This window comes from Bidens hawaiensis, unplaced genomic scaffold (genome assembly GCF_021521415.1).
Source record: "Bidens hawaiensis isolate Kalapana, Puna unplaced genomic scaffold, B.hawaiensis_p1.1 tig00024267_1, whole genome shotgun sequence".
NCBI lineage: Eukaryota > Viridiplantae > Streptophyta > Magnoliopsida > Asterales > Asteraceae > Bidens > Bidens hawaiensis.
Genome location: NW_027493823.1, coordinates 155,829 through 175,961, shown reverse-complemented (window position 1 = coordinate 175,961; position 20,133 = coordinate 155,829). Strand labels below are relative to the sequence as shown.

General features: G+C 32.8%; 2 protein-coding genes across 2 annotated transcripts; both read left to right on the top strand.

Annotated features, from left to right (window-relative positions):
- Positions 1 to 2,012: 2,012 nt before the first annotated feature.
- Positions 2,013 to 4,418, top strand: LOC143568965 (acyl-acyl carrier protein thioesterase ATL3, chloroplastic-like). The gene is made up of 5 exons (XM_077054988.1): positions 2,013 to 2,181; positions 3,222 to 3,322; positions 3,408 to 3,517; positions 4,046 to 4,141; positions 4,246 to 4,418. Exons 1-5 carry the CDS (start codon positions 2,018 to 2,020, stop codon positions 4,363 to 4,365), a joined length of 591 nt encoding a protein of 196 aa, XP_076911103.1. The 5' UTR covers positions 2,013 to 2,017; the 3' UTR covers positions 4,366 to 4,418.
- Positions 4,419 to 5,784: 1,366 nt separating this feature from the next.
- LOC143568964 (uncharacterized) lies at positions 5,785 to 7,664 on the top strand. The gene is made up of 4 exons (XM_077054987.1): positions 5,785 to 6,047; positions 7,046 to 7,137; positions 7,222 to 7,340; positions 7,432 to 7,664. Exons 1-4 carry the CDS (start codon positions 5,864 to 5,866, stop codon positions 7,508 to 7,510), a joined length of 474 nt encoding a protein of 157 aa, XP_076911102.1. The 5' UTR covers positions 5,785 to 5,863; the 3' UTR covers positions 7,511 to 7,664.
- Positions 7,665 to 20,133: the final 12,469 nt, after the last annotated feature.

Genomic DNA, 20,133 nt, shown 5'->3' with positions numbered 1-20,133 from the left:
CGAATTGTTCATGATACCAACTACAAAGTGTTAATTAGTTGCTTTTTCTTCTTAATTTTCTTTTCTTTTACACACTTAACCCCAAAACATGTTAGTATGTGAAAACAAGTGAGATAAAATTCTTATAAGCCATTGAAAAAATCTTGTCACGAGAATAAATGCTCAATTTTCCGTTCATTTAAAATTAGGTTATAATGTATGCTTCCTTATCTTCATACGCAAAATTCAAGCATCAGGGTAGGTCCTATTCTTCTCGGTTTTCCTCAGTGTTGGCTCGAGGCCCAACCCGAAACCAAAATGTATATGATATATGGACTGATGGGAAACCGATCGATGGTCTTATTTTCGGCCCGGGCATATCGGTCTGGCCATAAATATGTTCATCCCTAGAAGTAAGACTTGAGATCATACTTGAAATGCTAGTGAGAAACTCAACAAATGATAATAACAAAGGAGTAATCGATCATTATACTAAGAGTATGCAAATACGCAATGATCGTACACTTCTCAAGTAAATATTCTTTACTTTACTATTGCCTAGTCTCATTCTTTTAGGGCGCGTTCGTTTCACAGAATGAAATGGAATTGGAATTGGATTTTGATAGGATTTCGAATTTGTTGGAATTAGATTTGGAATCTGAACATTCCAATAGGAATTGGAATTGAGGGGAATTGAAATCTAAATACATTCTTAATGTGTTCGTTTGACAAGTGACTAGGAATCAGGAAGTTTTTTTTTGGTAGCAATGATAACGGCGAAAACATTTTAGTTTTTTTAGATTTTTTTGTTTTTTATTTATATTTTGTGTTATGAGTTTTTTATTATTTTTTTGAATTTTTTATGGCTTTCTATTAAAATCAAAAACCCCTCAAAAAATATTCAAAAATAATAATAAAAAGTTCATAATTCAAAATATAAATTAAAAACAAAAAAAATAAAAAAACTAAAATGTTTTATTCATTGTCCTCGTTAAAAGAAAAGAAAAAAAAACTCGAGATAAGATTCCAATGAATTTTCTTGAATTTCTCTACATTTTGGAAGGATTTGAAATCCCTGTACTTGAAGGAATTAAATTCCAATTCCAATTCTTTGAACCGAACACACCAAAATGAAATTAAGATTCTAATTCCAGGGAAACGAACACGCCATGTCATGGGATTTTAATTTCAATTCTATTGAATTCCCACGAATTCTGTGAAACTAACACGCCCTTAAAAGTTCCTTCTTTTGGTGAGGATTTTCCCAAATTTCTTGTCTCTCGCCATGTCATCCAAACGGTCATCGTTCCTAACCGTTTGCCATTGATGATAATCCTCTAAGACATGTCTTATCGTATGTTTTTTGGGTTTCGGGTTTTGGATTTTTCGGGGTTGGGTTATTCGGGTTTCAAAGTTCAAATTCTAAACCCGAAACTCAACCCAAATCTCTCACAATTTTTTCAGGTTCGGGTAGTTCAGATTCAGGTTTTTTTTTCAGGTTGGGTCAATCGGATTTCAAGTATCCTAGCTAAAAAACAAACAAAGTTTAAAAAAACTACTAACACTAAAACAAAAGCTAACATTTTATTTTTCCCTTGTAACGTAAATAATCAATAACAAAACAAAAATAACATGGTAAAACAATCTATAAAAAAGTTAAATTTTACAAAGTCTAGCAATAATAAATAATACTAATATAATTGTCTTCGGTATGTCATGATTAGGGTGTCCGATTATGGTTACTTTTAATCACAATAAAAAAAACATTAACAAAATAGATGGAATAACAATATTCAATATAGGCCTATTATTATTTGGTTTTAAAATTAAAAGTTGATTTAGGTTAACCCGAAACCCATAATTTCGGTTGGGGTTTTGTCTTTTCTCGAGTTGGGTACTAAGTATTGGTAAATATGAAAAACAAGTAAGGGTATATTCGTAACTTTCTTCCCACCAGATAGGGACACCAACAACACTTCAATGGAGTTTAACGCCCAAATTACCAACCAAACCTTAAACACACAGAACGATAAAAACGATGTCGCAGGCATTGTTCTCGTCCGGTCACGTGATCATTCCGGCGTCACGTGCCAATAATAATAATAATATTCACTTGCTTCCGAGAACAAACCACCGGCGGCTGCTGCTGCCTATCAGAAGCAGTAATAACAACTTCTCACTTGATCTCAAATCCGGCAAAGGGTAATTTAGTAATTTACTTTCCATTAATCCAGTTATTATTATTAGCAATTTTGCATTCAGTTCAAGATAATTTGTTCGATAATTACTAATTGCATTTTGAGATTGAAATTATTATAGGGTGTAAGTTGTAACTTGTAACTGATGTAATTTGTCTATTTAGTCAAAGAAAGTAGTGATTTTGACTTTGGGTAGGTCAAATTCTGGACAATTTACTATTTTACCAGGGGTGAGCATTGGTCGGTTTGGTTTCGGTTTTGGGCTAAAAATGAATCGGTTTTTAGTGTTTGAAAACCGTTTGGTTTTGGATTTTTGGACCGAACCAAAAACTGAAATGTCTGTTTTTGAATATCTGAAAACCGTTTGGTTTTGGGTTTTTGGTTCGGTTTTGGGCTAAAACCGAAATGTCCGTTTTTAAGATATTGAAAACTGTTATGTTGTGGATTTTTTTATTTATGTTTTGTTTGAGTTTGGTTCGGTTTTTGTTTTGGGCTACAACCGAATCTAAAAGCGAAATGTCAATTTTTGAGTTTTTGAAAAATGTTGGTTTCGATTTTTTTCGTTTGGGTTCGATTTCAATGTTTTCGGTTTTTGCAATTAGGGCTTCAAATTTGTGGCAAAATAATAATGAATTGGTGCCTAAATGTTTTTTTTAGTTAATAAATAATTGATTATTATACATTTTGCTTAAACTAGTTTGGTTTAAAGTGTTATAAATTACTCTAAATTCAATATTCAAAATAAAAATCTATAAGTTCGGGTCGGTTTTTTTAAACGCAAAACTGAAACTGACCTGAAAGTTCGACTATTACGAAGCATAAAGCTAAACCATCGGTTTTTGTTTCGCTTTGGTTTTGAATTGAAAGTTGCTATGAAATTTGTTGCCGGTTTAACACCAGAAAATTTTACTTATAGATTGTAAAATAAACACATACCAAATCTCGAGTCAAAAAGTACTCACTTTGACCATCAAAAGGTCAAAATTAAACTCATTTCAAGGGGATAAATATTAAATACACTTTTTTGGTCTTAATTCTTGGCAGAATGAGTGGATTTCATGAGGTTGAATCGAGCGTTCGGGATTACGAATTGGATCAGTATGGAGTTGTGAACAATGCAGTCTTTGCAAACTACTGTCAACACGGTGAGTGTTCAGCGTAACATAATTAATAGTTATGCATTTACATGTTACATATTATTTCGCATGACGTGAATTATTATTTCGACAGCTCGTCATCAACTTATGGAAAAGATTGGAATCAATATTGATACGATTGCTCGAACTGGTTACGCGGTTGCATTATCTGAATTGTCACTCAAATACCTTGCCCCTCTAAGGGTACGCGTTTAAGCTTTAACTAAAATATATTAATATTTAGTATGTTGTTTCTAGGGGTGTGCATAGTTTGATTTGGGTTGGTTTTTTGCGCTAAAACCAAAACGTCGTGTTTTGAATATTTGAAAACTGTTCGGTATCTGTTTTTTCGGTTTTGCCAGTTAAGCTTGAAAATTTTGGGCCGAAAAACTTTTGGCCCAATATAATGAACTGATTATTATACATTTGGGCTTAATTATCTGAGTTATTTTTTTATTAAACTCGCACAAATTACTTGAAATAAATAAAAAGTAAAAAACAGAATATGAAAATCTATAAATTCAGTTTTTCCGGTTTTGTTACATGCAAAACCAAAACTGATTCGTAAGTTCGGTTTATAGAAAAACACAAAAGCAAACCGTCGGTTTTTGTGTCGGTTCGATTTATTTGGTGTGGTTTTCTCAGTTTTCTTGGTTTCGATTTTCGTATCGGTTTTTTCGGATTCATGCACACCCCTTGACAATTTTTTTTATGGTATTTTTGTAAAAACAGATTGGAGATAGATTTATTGTGAGAGTGAGGGTATCCGATACATCGGCTGCTCGCGCATACTTTGAACACTTCATTGTCAAGATCCCAAATGAAGAGGTTACATGCTTTTGCTTATTAAAATAGTAAAAGACAGAAATACCCTGGTTTCTGTTAATCTGTTATCTTTTTATTTTTTAAAATATGTTTTTATTCTGGTGCAGCCTATATTGGAGGCGCATGCGACAGTAGTTTGGCTTGATAAAAATTATCGCCCGATGCGTATTCCAGCAGATGTGAGGTCCAAAATTGTGCAGTTTATTCGTCATGACGCATCCAATTGACGCATCGCATTAAAAACATTTTTTAGGTATGTGACAGGAGAAATATTATTTTTCGATAAGGTGTAAAATTTCTATTGATATAAGTAAGGAAATATAAGATTTTAAATTTTTTTGTTATATTTATATCATGTTATTTGTTTTTGAATGATCATCTAAAGAAATTTTTAATCTTGATGGTGAGATCTTGAGCTTATAACGGTTTCTGTAAATTAACGCGACGTAACTTTTACATTATTTTAACTGATAATAAGATGTTTATAGATTAGTAAAAATTAGTCATGAAGAATATGTATATATCATTAATCAATATAAATTTGTGTTAGAAATAGGGATAATTTGGCATGAAACAGACAAATTCATGAATGAAACTAGAAATTGATAGGCTACCAAATTTAGTTTGGTCTCTAAAAATATAAACATGTTTGGTTCACACGTTGTTTTAATAAAGAAATATTAAACTTCAATTAATTAGGACAAATTAAAAAAGAAAATGACTAGAAACAAAGTTACAAATTAGGTATCATATACTATAGAACAATAAGTTTGGTATTTAGATATTATCTAAAAATGTGTAAACAGTAATGTTCAAATTTAATCACAAAGGCAGATTACCCATTTGACATGTCCATTAGGATGTGCATGGGTCAGGTCAGTTTAGTTTTGGGGGTGTTTGGGATTGCTTCTTTAAAATATTTTTTGCTTTTTGGAGAGACATAATGTTCAAAATGACCCTCCAAAAGCACCTAAAAGCTCCAAATTGGTGTTTTTGGAGGGACATTTTGAACATTTTGCCTCTTCAAAAAGCAAAAAGCATTTTAAAGAAGCAATCCTAAACATACCCGGAATAAAACTGAACCAAAAAATAATATCTTGGTTTTTAATTTTTAAAAACCGTTCAGTTTAGGTTTTTTCGGTTTTCTTTGAGTTCCATTCTATTTCGGTGCTTTTTGTTTTTGCATTTGAGGTTGAAATATTTGGGTTAAGCTATATATTAAACTATTATAAATTAATAAATTACTTAAAGTTCAAAATTAAAAAAAAATGAGAATCTATAAGTTCGGTTCGGTTTTTTCGGTTTTATTACACGCAAAACCAAAACTGAACCAAAAGTTTGTTTTTTAAAAAACATAAAATCAAACAGTCGTTTTTTTTTTGCTTCGGTTATATCGATTGGTTTTTCCTTGATTTCGGATCAATTTTTTCAGTTTAATCCACACCTCTGGATATTATCCGTTTTGCATGATTGCATTGGATACTTTTCCTACAAAGAAACAGAGGCATACAAATAAAACCTCGTATCACAAACAAACAAAACAAAAGGATTAACATGTCACTCCACCTGGTTACATTGTTACACATATAGACAATCTTACAAAATACAAAACCAACCGCTTACATATGTAACATAAATAAAAAAACCTTAATTTTTGCAACTAGCTTTTGGTTTTCAAAAGATCTTAAAAAACCACTAGAAAAGTGTATATTTGTGGTTGTGAATATGGCAAATGAAGAGGTCATGAAGAATAAGGTGATGGTGGCTATTGATGATAGTGAGTATAGTCAGCATGCTCTCAAATGGGCACTTAAGACTCTTGGTTCTACCTTGGTACATTCGGAAGTTGTTATCTATACTGCCCGAACGCCGGTTGATATCGGCTATTTGTATGCGTCTTCTTGGGGAAGTAAATCTCTCTCTTAACCCTCTAGTAAACTACTTTTTACGCCAACAAGACGCGAATATAAATTCGATAGAAAAAACATATTATAAACGCGAATATGGTTGGTTTTGTTGTAAATTAGTTCGTATCAAACTCACAAACACATCTAAACATGTCGCGTTTGCTTTGAACACATTTACTCTCCCTCCCATGTAAAGCATTTATTTATTTGAATTAAAATTTGAAAAATATATGTTATTTGGTGGTTTATGGTAAAATTTAGATTAATCTGCGGTTTTCGTCCACGTGGTTTGTCCAAATATGTGGTTTTAGTTCAATGGTTTCAAATTTGCGATTTTAGTTTTTGTGGTTTCATTTCACCTGCAATTAAAACTGAATTCATTAACTTTGTTAAGTCTGGTCGTTAAACCCATCAACGTACATTCACGTGAGGGGCAGTTTTGTCCGTTTTTTCACAAATACACCCTAGCCCCTCACGTGAGGGGGGCTTGCGAATCAAGCCTGGGTTTTATTTGAGGGGAAAAGGACAAAAATGCCCCACACGTGAGGGGCACGCTGATGGGTTTAACGACCAGACTTAATGGAGTTAATGAATTCAGGTTTAATTGTAGGTGAAATGAAACCACATAAACGAAAATCACAAATTTGAAACTATTTGACTAAAACCGCATATTTAGACAAAACATAGGAACGAAAATCGCAGTTCACTCTAAAATTTATAAAAGAGAAATGAACCTCAACTACATAGTGTAAACGTAATTACTTATATGCACTTAAACTTTTGTTTGTAGATTTTAACTTTTGAGCATTAAGATACAAAAATAATAAAATAAAATTCCGGGTTAAACACATCGTGCAAAAATTCGCGTCACGTTCATGTTCATGTGCCTATGAAAACTTTTGTGTTTGTGTCATGTTCAACCTGTCAAATCCACAAACACAACCGAGTTAACACCCGTACGTTATAATAACTTCATATCATTTGTTTATGGTAATCGCAGCAGCCGAGCTGATAAAGGAACTTAAAGAAAACGAGAAAAAAGCAGCCATTGATTTGCTTAACAAAGCTAAAGCCACCTGTACCGAATACGGGGTTTTAACTTTTAACTTCCATCTGACTTTTATTTTTCTCTTACTATTTTTACAAATACAGTAAATAATATTCCGTTACTTGCAGATCACCGCAGAAGGAGTCACAGAGGTCGGAGACCCAAAGGTCGCTATATGCAATGCAGTGGAAAAACTAAACGTTCAGTTGCTCGTGGTTGGGAGTCATGGCCGCGGGCCTGTTACAAGGTTACCTTGTGTTTTGTTTATATGATAACTTTTTTGTTACCAATTTTTTTTTTATAATTTATGAACTTTTTTTTTTGTTTTTATTTGGCAGGGCTTTGTTGGGGAGTGTTAGTAATTACTGTGTTAATCATGTTAAGTGTCCGGTTCTTATAGTTAAGAAAGCCGATTGAATTAGTAACTGTGTGTATTCGGACTTGGTTCCCATATGTGCATAAATAAGAACTTACTGAAATATAATGCACTTTCATGTTACAAGTTTTATATCTTCAAAAACTGTCTCTCGGACACTTGCAATACGGTAAAACTAATGATAACTTCAATAAACGACAGTCCAACAAATATGAATTATGTTTTTTTTTGTTACAAACTGTCAATATTCACAGTTTTAGCGAATTCTTGTTAAAAGTTAACATCACTCACATTATAAATCCATGTGTAATATTCCAACTATTAAAACCTTCGGTTGCAAACTCATTTTTTTTCCTTCAATATTTTTTTAAAGAGTGAACTGTGATTTTCGTCCCTATGGTTTGTCCAAATCTGCGGTTTTAATCCAGTAGTTTCAAATTTACAATTTTCGTCCATGTGATTTCATTTTACTTGCAATTAAACCCGAATTTATTAACCCCGTTAAGTCTAGTCGTTAAACTCATCAGTGTGCCCCTCACGTGAGGGGCAGTTTTGTCCTTTTTTTCCCAAATACACTCCAGCCCTCATGTGAGGGGGCTTACGAATTAGAATCGGGGTTTATTCGGGAAGAAAAATGACAAAACCGCCCCTCACTTGAGAGGCACATTGATGGGTTTAACAACCGGACTTAACGGGGTTAATAAATTCGGGTTTAATTGCAAGTGAAATAAAACCACAAGGACGAAAATCGCTAATTTGAAACTATTGAACTAAAACCGCATATTTGGACAAACCACAGAGACGAAAATCGCAGTTTACTCTTTTTTAAACTATAGAAGCAATATGTTATATTTGATTGTTTATACATTTACATTATAACATAATCAGTTGCATATCGATCAAACCAAATCGAAAATGTATTACCTTACCAGGATATTTCATAATAAAGTAACAACACATTTTTATTGGAAAGTCATCGTCAAATCGCTTCTTTGGCTGGCATGGACCTCTTAGTGTCATGACAATATGTCACGAGTCGTGACATGGACATCTGATCAAGTATGTTCGTCTAGTTTCATTTTTTTCTTTTGTTGACGTGAACCTCTAATCAAATACGTCACGACAATTGGGTATAGTGTTATCGTTCGAAATTATACAGTGTCGCTAAACCTTCGATACTATATCAACTTGCATAATTTTATGTCTCATATACTTTCAGCCGAAAACATATATCTATTAAAATTAAGTTGTGACACCATGAAACAAAAAACAGTTTCTTTAAAAGTCTAGCACAAAAATTATATTTAATAGCCCAGTGACAAGCCCATTAAAAACTAAGTCTATAACCCACCCAATAAGTTTGAGTTTAAAACGTTCCATGTTTTGATTTTTTATGCATTCTTGTACCACCAAAAAAGAAAAAATATTATTTAATTAGTTAAAAAGAAGATTAAAATGTCAGCGTGTACCCATTTAAGACAACATAGTCTAGCCAAAGTAGAGCAATGGAGCTCTCCAAAATTAGTGCGGTGGCCTAACACACAAGAAAGTCATTAAAAAAAAATAATTGGTTAAGAAAAGGATTTAAATGCTTAGGCTATTTGCCGAAATGTTGTGGAATAACTCCCAAAATTTGACTATGCGTTACTTTTGAGCCCCCCATCTAACTCAGCACCACTTTTGCAGCTTCTTGGTAGTGAAGGGGCGTTAAACATCGCACAGGAGGGAGCGAGAATGACAGGAGGTTAGCCTACGTATTCCTACAGGGGTTGAGGGTAGCTCGTGGCTCCGCCGTGGCCATTAACTGAGCACACATACATAGTCTTATGAGTGACCAAGTAATCGACATAGGTACCTGACCCCCAAAGTTTATAACATTTAATAATTAAAATAAAAAACAAACGAAAGCTAATCAATAATTTAAATTTTAATGTAACGAATTGGGAAAAAAGTGGTCAATAAATGTAGCATAGTAAAACAAAGACGCAACGTAACATAGCGTGTTTTTTTTATGCCACGTCAGCTCATCTATTGAAGTCCGTCTTGAACAAATTCCGTATGGTCGAGAAATTGTTACAAATGTTCCATCATAGTTTCAAGGTACTCGTGTTAGGTTGGACTTCATATTTGTTATCTGTGAGCTTCATGTTTGATAATAACACAAATATATGCCATTATATTGTGGAGATGCTCATTTATGAGATAATTTCTAATAATACAAAAATAATTTTTTTAAGCAGTCTTTTGGATCACTGACGAGCCATTAACCTTCTTTAACAGTTATAATATTTGTCATTATATTGTGGAACTGCACATTGTATTTTTCGGGTCTTTTTTCTCTCGTTTGGTAACCGTTGCAGTGCGAGTTTAGACGTTAGATGACTAAAAAAATCAAAGCAAACAAGTTTTCACACACTTTTGGTTAAATTATAAGTACACATACCTTTTTGTTTTAGAATAAAAGGTGCTCCTGTCACAAAGCGTAGGATAACCGTCCCCTAGTTATATACATAAGAGAGTTTGTTTTTCTTGTATGTATGATATTTTCAACTTGTTATCGTTATATAACTAAGCTTCTATATGCCATGTAAAAATGGTCACGGCGCATACCACCATGTAATCAAGACGATATGACGTATCGACAATTCGACATCACCACTTTTCCTATGATTACTTAAATAATTAGCGATATGTTACAAACAATAAAGAATTTTTTTAATATATAATTGTTAAGTTACACTTAAGTGTAATTAGCCCTTTGATTAGTACAATTGATTATTATTCCACCGTCCAATAACTAGATAATTGAAGAAACACGGATCTACTCCCCACTGATGGGTCTTAGATCTGATGGGTACACAGGGTAGGATCGGTTAATTGCCAATACGATATGAACACAACTCCTAAAGTCCAGTGACGTGATTCTGCAAAACAGAACACCGTGAGCTCGTTACGAGAAGGACAAGAGGGGGGGTCTTCCCGTAACCACCCTCCGGCGTGAGAATAAGTACAATTCTGAGTGTAAAGTACTTAAGTAAATTGAGAGAGTATATTGGGAGTGAATGAATACCTCATGATGATCGAGAGGGTATTTATAGCCGAAGGGTGTGAGGGAAGTGATTGGGCCAGCTGTCTCTTCAGAAGATGCTCTTATAACCGCCTGGACACGTGTCCTCATACGATAGGTTCATTCTATACGTTGCATGTGCATGTATAACAACTTGGACACGCGTCTCTTTTCCATTGGTTAATGGGAGAATATTGGACATGTGCAAGGTTATAACGATCTTGCCAGGTGTCACTGGCTGGTTGGCCAAAAGATCACGTATTGCCCAAGAAAGCATCTTGGCAAATCTTCAAGAAGGTATTTGGTTATTGACAGCTATCCCAGAGCATTACCTCGTGGTCATTTTCGCGGAAGGTTATTCTTTCTTGCGGATGACTTTTGAGGGTGCTATGATGCTTCTACATGTGCTATGAGAGTGTTTCTTCCTCAAATGATTATGTGGATGACTTGTGTGCCCCGCGGGTGTCTTATGAGGAACTTTTGAGTGACCCGCGGGCATTACTTAAGGGTATTTGAGTCTTTTTGATACCCTACCTCTAATAATAATAGTTATATTAAGTTTGTCTAATTCTAAACACCCTAAACAAATTATTTATTATATCAAAAAGTGTTTGATTGATGATCGAAGTGATCAATGGTGTCGTTTTTTACTTCTTTTTTTTTGGAAGTTAAATGAATGTTTATTAAGTTATGTTCCGTTAATAATCATATCATAAAGTCATCTAAAACGATTACAATGAGGTGACACACGCACAGACACAAGTTGCGCTACAAACCCTTTTGGATAACAACCTGCGATCCTACTAAAAATAAAGTTTGGGTTCTTAGAGACCGTAGCATTACTAAGGCATGACCCGTTGAACACTGTTCAGAAAGTTCCCAACCTCTAGGACAATGAATTTGTTGCGGGTCAGGCTGCACTGATGGAAAAATCAAACAAGTTTGTTAACACATGAAAGCTTATTTACAGATTCAACACATGTTTATCCTCTTTGCTTTTGATACATTTGGTTTGTCAGACCCAGAGGCTATGAACTTTTTAAACAAGGTTCGACGGTTTTTTTAACTATAGTGAAATATTTAATAATCATAAAACATAGTTTTAGTTGTGGGTGTATAAGAGTCAAATCGAGGCCGAACCCGTGCCAAGCTTGTTCGATTCTAGTGAACTCGAGCTTATTTCGAGTTCTATGACTAAAAGTTTTGTTTGGCCCGTTAATAACATTTTCAAGCTTAAAGTTGACTTGCTTATTTTTTTTATTAAATTGATAATATATTATTTGATTTACACATACAATAAGTTTAAAGCTTTGATGGTCAATGTAGCAGCTCAAATTTAGACCAGTGCCCGCTCTGAAAAGACGAAAAAATTTTGGGTCAAAGGCGAACTTTTTTTTGGACCTTAAGTAAAAGAAACGTTTTGTTGGGTTTAAACAATTTAATTGTAAATTGGCTTATTTGATTATGATTAAAGTTGTGTAAAAAACTTTTGTATAAATAAACTTAAAAATTGTCTCAAATAAGATTAGAACCCACAACCTTTTGGTTAGATGTCATAACACTTAACCATTAGACCAAGCTAGTGGTTATGTAATTGTGTTGAAACATTTATTATACACGTGTTTTTGATAAAAATACATATAATTTTTTTTGAAAAAAAAAATTTCGGGCCTAGCGAGGTGTCGGGCCTATGGTCGTCGACTACCCTGTCATGCCTCAAAGACGGCCCTGATTTAGACTCGAGCTCGTTTAAACTCAACTTGCTTAAAAATTTTTGTGAGCCGATTTCACATAGCTAACGAGCGACTCGACTTGTATACTCGCATTGGCAGACCTACACATTGGGTTTTGGGGTCAGCCGACCCCTGTGAAATTTTTTTAAAGGTAAATATAAGTTAAAATCTCGTCCGACCCCTATAAAAGTTTGACACCAACCTTATTTCGATTCATATAAAATTTTTTTATGAATCTACCACTGTACCTAGCAAATAAACAATACATCAACTAGATAAACCATAAGTGTGGTGGTAAATTGTAAAATGGATTTAGTGCATCCACAACCAAGTAACCAACCACACATTCATACAACGTTACAACTTTATTTATGAAACCCTAACGTATGTGGCTAGGCTTATTCAAAATAATAAATATACTATTACCATAATCACCGACCGTTTTCATATGGTTTTTTAGCCACCGACCCACACATTAATAAACAAATAAATATATATAGACCCTACGAGGAGGTTCTCTAGAAAATTATTTTTTTATTTTAAAACGTATGAAAAAGACGTGTGATATGTAATAACTGCAAAGATAAATTCTTTTAAACACTTAAAGATTTTGAGTTTTAAAACATCAAAATTCATTTATTCATGTAAGTAACACAATCTTATACGGTATGCAATCAATGTTGTCTGGACTGGACTGGGCAACAAACCGACCGTCCTACAAGTTTAGTTGTTGAACCGATCAGACTAGCCTATATGGATTTAAGAACCGAAGAAATGTTTAAAATAATGTTAAAGAAAGTAAAGTTGTAAAATATATATCTAATACAAAACAAAATATGAAAATATTCTTTATGTTGCTAACTAGTGTGAGTTCTCAGTTTTATGAAATTTTAAAATTATAATATATAACTACGTATTATAAAACCTGCACCTTGCGTGAGAGACGGGATTAAAATTTGGTGATATCGGTTCGATTTGTTATAGTACGATTGATAGAGTACTGGCAAACACAATAACAATAAAAGTTGAAACATGATCAAAATAAAAGATAAAAAAAATTGTTGTATATGTACTGCTATTGCAAGGTCGCCAAATGAGTTTGGTCGATTATTCATGATTGGGTGGTGGTGGTGGTGGAGGTGGTGGTGGGTTGTTGGACGAAGAACCGAATCCGGAAGAGGAGGATGTGTCCTTGTCCTTAACAAGGGCAGTTAGGAGCTTGTTGGATATTTCCAATTGTTGGTTCATGGTGGCTTGCAAGGACTCTAATTGAGCTTTGGCTCGAGCAGAAGATTGGGCTGTGATCTGGGCATTAGTTGAAAGGAACTGGTCGAACCTCTCGAGGAGAGCCTGCAGAGGATCGTCGGTAGATGTAGTTTCTTTGTGGGGAGGCATGATTCGAGGAATGAAAGCACCAAATGATAGAAGCCAAATTCGAGATTGGCTAATCTCCTTCTAAAATATAATAACACTAAATTTAAAGAGACTTGTTTTGATTAAATTGTTCAGGTTCTCCATTAAAAACCAAATATGCCTTTTATAGGCTTACAAGAAACGTAAATATGCATGAAATAAGGAAGATAGGTTAGTGGCATAACTACCCACTAATACTTCTAGGAATTGAAACAACTAAAATAAAGGAGTTAACCAACTAATGCAAATAAACATGAAATAGACTAGAGAACATGGAGCCAATAGTTGTGCATCATGGAGGATCCATATCATTAGATTACCAAATCTTGTATATTTCGATTCGGTGAAAGATATCCTTGATTTTCCAAGTAAGCATAAAAACAATAAGGAGGAATGTCTAGTTATTCAATCTATATCAGCGGTTACATGTTGGATGATTTGGAAATCAAGAAATAATTTTAATTTTAATTTTAATGATGTTTCTCTTTCAGTGTCGAAGATGGTAAATGACATAAAATTAACATCATTTTTATGAGTGAATAACAGAAGTAAGCGCTCAAGCTTGGAATGAGAGAAATTGTGCAAGTTTATTTTTATGAATTTCCCATTATAGTTTGCTATATGTTTTCTCTTTGGAAAGTTTATTTTTTATTTTCTTGTACGTTGTTGAGCTTCTTGCGTCTTGTAAGTAGCCTCTTTTCCTTCTTTAATATTATTGGCCTTTCAAAAAAAAATTGTACTTCTCTCTTTATTTTCCATAATATTTTTCCATTAAAAATGTCATGTTCTATTGTTCCAAGCCTTAGGTTTATAGACTTATAGACATGCATATATTCGAGTTATTGGTGTCTAGCATATGAATCCTTTACATAGTTATGTTTAAAAATTTATATATAAGTGCCACCCAAATGCAATAGAATGATCAATAAATAGTTAGTGAAACATGTATAAAAACCAACAAGAACAGACATATTAAAATAAGCAACACACAACTCCACATATGGTGAAGGCTATCTATTATTAATTATTAACACACAAAATTGACCTTGATTTTTAATAAATTCGATCAATATCAAACCAATACAATATTGTGGACCAAAACTTTCTTTCGGTGACCACTTTTCATGCTACTTAAAATAGACAAAAATGTTACCTCAACTTTGATATTTCATTTTAATCATTTTAAAAATGAGTATCACTTTTAGAGTTTTAAGTGAACTTGTGGATGTAGCTACTCTATAATAAAGACATAAAGATATTCAAATTTTTAACCTCTTAGTTTTGATGTGGACCATGTGGTCCATGGCTATTACTTATGATGCCAATATACGATACTCTTTTGAAAGTTATATATGAAAGTTATATATTTTTAATGAGTCTAATGTTATCCTTATATATTTATTGAATTATTCTCCTTGAAACTTGTCATTTTGTCTATTTTGTGTTATGTTATTTAGCTTAACAAAATTGTATTTTAGCATGAGCCCATAAGGGCATAAGAGCACCCATAACATATAGGCAATAGGCTTTAAAACGCTCCCCACTCTCCACCAAAGAACTTGTTCGGGCACGTTCTTCTACACGTCGACTCTCTTGTCAATAAGGCTAACATAACTGGTCAAACACAACACGATAAGACACGACTATGTGTGGTGCTAGACGCAAACACGGATATGTTTAGAAACGAGTTAACATGAAGCGACATGTTTGGAGTTAATAAAATTCTTAATTAATACATAAATACACAATCCTTAGCAAATTTAAAACAAAAACCCATAAAAATCTTCATTAATACGTAACATACTTTGTTTATTATTTTATAAAATATACAAGCATATTACTAATTAGGTTAACATTTGTTCAACTTGTTATGACACAAATTTAAAGAAGTCTTAAACGTGTCAACTTATTTGTGACACAAAACATGTTAAGCTTAAATTCAAACATAAGTTTTAACCTATTAATAATATATGTGTTGTGTCATGTTAGATTATGTTAACAAAATTGTCAGCACTATTGTTCTATATTATCCTCTTTCGCCTCCACATCAGTCTTTTATCTAAAAAAAATACTCTAAAACCATCTCTTTTTATATACTTTAGAATTATTGGTACAAAATGAAGTAGAAGTTAATACAAAAATGCTTTTAAAGGTTTTATTGAAAATATAATTTTTGAACATAAGTAACACTTAAAACATGATTAAGGGTAAAAGAATTAGTATATGCTAGAACATATACCTTTTTGTGAGCCGCAATATTATCTGGCATTACTCACTACCACCACAAAATATTGGCAGTGGGACCCAGTCAAGGCAAGAAGGACCAGCATTGGGCACCGGCCAACAAATATGTTGAAATGGTAAAACCCACGTGGCGTATTTTCAACCTAGTTATTATTCACCTAAATGTAAATTTTTATAAAGTTAAAATATTACAGTATATAAAATATGATAAGAACATAACATTTTGAGTTTTTTTTTTAATATATAAAAACTCATTATAAACCAGTTTATATTGTTAAAACGAGTGTGAAATACTTTTTTTCTATTGTATTAAGAAAAATGACTAAAATGGTCAATTTGATCAAACATATTCTTTAACTAGCCCCCTAATTTTACAAATACCTAAAATAGTCATTTCAAATAGAAGTGCATATACTAACCGGTTAACCCGTTTTTTCTGGTTATTTACTGGTTCGGTTACACCCAAAATCGGTTATACTGAGTGGGGTTTCTTGACTCAAAATCGGGATAGTACCCGACCTGATTAATGGTTATTTGATCATGTGACTCTAACCGGTTTTGAAAATAACCTGTTTATACATCCATAATTCAAGAACGGTTGAACCAATTGTTTAAGTCCGTCATCCGACATTGGAACCAACCAACAAGATCTTGACACGTGTCCTAAAAAATAACAAGATCTGTCATTCGACTGATATATTATGTCGGTCGACTTATCTATTCTGTTGGCTAGCTATTCTATTCAGTCCGACCCTTTGTTTTGTAAATGAATCATTTTCTAAAAATACCCGACCAAACAGATTAGTCGTTCAACATAATATACCAGTCGGTCGACATAATAAATCAGCAGGATGACAGATCTTTTAGTTTTGAGGGCACGTGTCAAGATCTTATTAGTTCTATTATAAACCATTGGATGACAGATTTTAACGGTCGGTCCAACCGTATTTGAAATGGCCATTTTATGTATTTGTAGAATTAGAAGGGCTAGTTAAAGAATGTGATTGGTCAAAATGGATCAATTTAGTCATTTTCTCATTATTGTATTTTGTTGTAAAAATGAATAAATTACATAAACTATATTAAAACTTTCTCCGAGTTATAAAATTCTCAACTGCAAGATTGGAACGAATATTTCTGTAACAACTTTTTTACTTCAATAATCCATATGTCCAACAAAAGGGGGTGCATTAAATAAAATAATTATAAATAAGTCAGAAATCAGAATACTTAATATCAACGTATTTTGATATTCATATGTCAAATTACATTATTTTTTAAGACTAACTATTTGCAAGAAAATAAATTAGCTATTATTAAATAGATGATTTATTAATAAGAGTTTACTTTTTTTAAAGCTATAGCTCCTCTTATAGGAAAGTTTTGTTTGGTTGAAGGTTATATAAACAAATAAGCGAGTTGAAATAACATTTTGGACTCGGTTGGTATAGGCGTATGGAAAGGACGAGTTCATGGACTTGACAAAAGAGTGAAATTGATCATAATTATTTAATGGTTCTGTTAGTTTAACCTAAATGAATAAAATGAATTATTAATTTATGTTTTTTATATAGAAGAAAAAAATGTACACTTAAACTTTTGGTAGTATTTTCTGAAAATTAGAAGCATTATTTTATAAGTATTCATGCCAAAGTAACTTTTAATATTATTTATAAAAAATTTGATTAGATGCAAAAATTCTTTTGAACCGACTTTCGGGAACAATTTTGTTTTCTTATCAAAGAGGAAAAAAATATTATTTTCTTAACTCAATTATTTTCAACTAATAAGAATATAAGAAACCATTCTAATATTTTATTGGATAAGATAAGTAAAGCAAACATCACGTGTGCATATATAATATTTTGCCTTTTATTGGCAGTCTTTTTTTTTTCACTTCTAACGGTTACACATTCATCTATTTTAACTCCTACTCCTAAAATACTCTAATTAACACTACCCATCTTTTTATCAAATAAATGTTATTAAACTAGCTATTCTTGAACCTAACAAAAATTTTTTTTAAAAAGTGTGAATTGAGTGAGTGTAAACAAACTTAAGGATAATTTAATACTCACTAAAATTTAACCCAAGTTTCATAATTTTGAACTCAATCAAGCTTATAAAATTGAGCTTAATTAGTGTAAACAAAAGGCTATGATATAATATATTAGTGTAAAACAATCTAACTGATTATGAGCTCATAGCAACAAAACTGACTTTGGCATTACGAAGGGTTAGGAGAGGAGACGTTCTTTGTACTAATTGCGAGTGTATGCAGGAGTCGGTGGATCACTTGTTGGTTTCATATGTCAGCTAAGTCAATTTGATGGAAGATGTATGCATGGTTGCATAACATGATTCTGGTTATCGATTGTTTGGTTAGACAGTTGCTTGATTTTGGGAAGAACCAAACGAATGCAAAAGAAAGAAAAAAAAAGAAGGTTTTCTTGGAAGCTGCAAGATCTCTAATTCGAATGCGGTTTCAACTAGGTTTTACCCGGACGACGGGTTTTCTCGGTACAGGAGATGGTGAGCTTACTACCCCTTGTCATACGCAATTGTGGGCGTTTGAGGGTGGCAATTTGTCATTGGTTACCCTGGATAATACCCGGGCTTTATTCATTAGTTCAAAGAAAAAAAAATGTGTAAGTATAAGGTGATAATCGTGTCCGTCAAATATTTATGAAGTTAAACACGAACTGTATATTTATACTTACTAAATACATAAACTGAAACATGACCCATGTTTACTAGTTTATTTAAACATACAAATGAATAGGCATTCTTATCAAGTTATAAACAGGTTGTAATTAAATTACAATTGACTAGCGAAACGAGTCATAAAAACACATTCACGTGTGTAAATAAATAGTAATAAATTTTATAGCAATTTAAACCGTAAAAAAGGTATATTGTAAAGTGGAAGATGCGATGATCAATGACCACAAGTGAGGTGTGTCAGGCATGTAAGGGTCATCTAGCCACACAATTTGATGGTGCTGACTCAACCCAAACCACCAATTGGATGACCACTATTGACTCAGCATTCATGTGGGTCCCACTTCCACTTTTCCCAATGTATTTCAGTTTTTTAATCCCATCTTATCCAACCCCTAATTGCCACGTCACCTCATATTTTAATAAATTTTTTGTGATGTATGTTATAAGAAATATATTTTGTAATAAGCCTAGGTGTTGTAAGTTATAGCTTCAATTTTGTTGTTGAAGAAATACATGACTTGGTTTTAATTTTATGCAAAAGATAAAATTATATTAGGTTTATAACGATATTTGCAAGCTATGTATGTAATCTTTTGATGACGATGTGTTCTTGTTACGTTTGTTACAGTCTTACAGGTGCATCAAACAAATTTCAAGTTAAAGAATTGTCGTATTTACGCAACATAATATTCAAAAGGAAAAGCTCAGGAAAATGGGCTTAATATTCTATATTTGATTATGTAATGTTCAAAAACAATATATTGATATTAAAGAAACATTAGTTTAACCAAGTGGTTAAATACAAGTCCAACCCAGAGGTTAAGCCTAAGTGTCAAACGAGTTTAGGGTAAATCTTATCACACAAGCTTAATCCAATTCAACTTGCAAAGCAGATTGCCACAGCCACCAACCATCACCACCTTTTGTGACTGCTCGCACTTTCGTCACCACCACCTTCGACTACCATTACCACCAACCATCACCACCACCACCACATTTGTATTCCTCTCCATCTTTTCTGTCCGCCAAACAACACTCAACAATGATTTCATCCTCACTGGGTATCCAAACTAGACAGTAAAATGATAATGAATTGTTTCATTTCCTCCTCCATTTTATTACTTAATTCCAAACACACATTAAAACTTTAATTTATGATTAGTCTTATTAATTTTAAAAACTAATATCTACAAATTAACACAAATCTATAAATCAATTACCACAACAACATTAACTATTGTCACATATTTTAATCATAAGTCATAACACTTAAATACTTTATATATATCATTGTTTACCCATCATTCAACACCTCCCTTAAACTCACCTACCCACCATTATATATTCCTCAACACATCTCCCTCTTCAAACCCTCTCACCTCATTTCCCTACTCTCTCTCTCAAATTTGTTCCACATCTTATTATTAATAATATTATTATTAATATTATTATTGTTCACCACCACCTATCAATATGGAAAAAT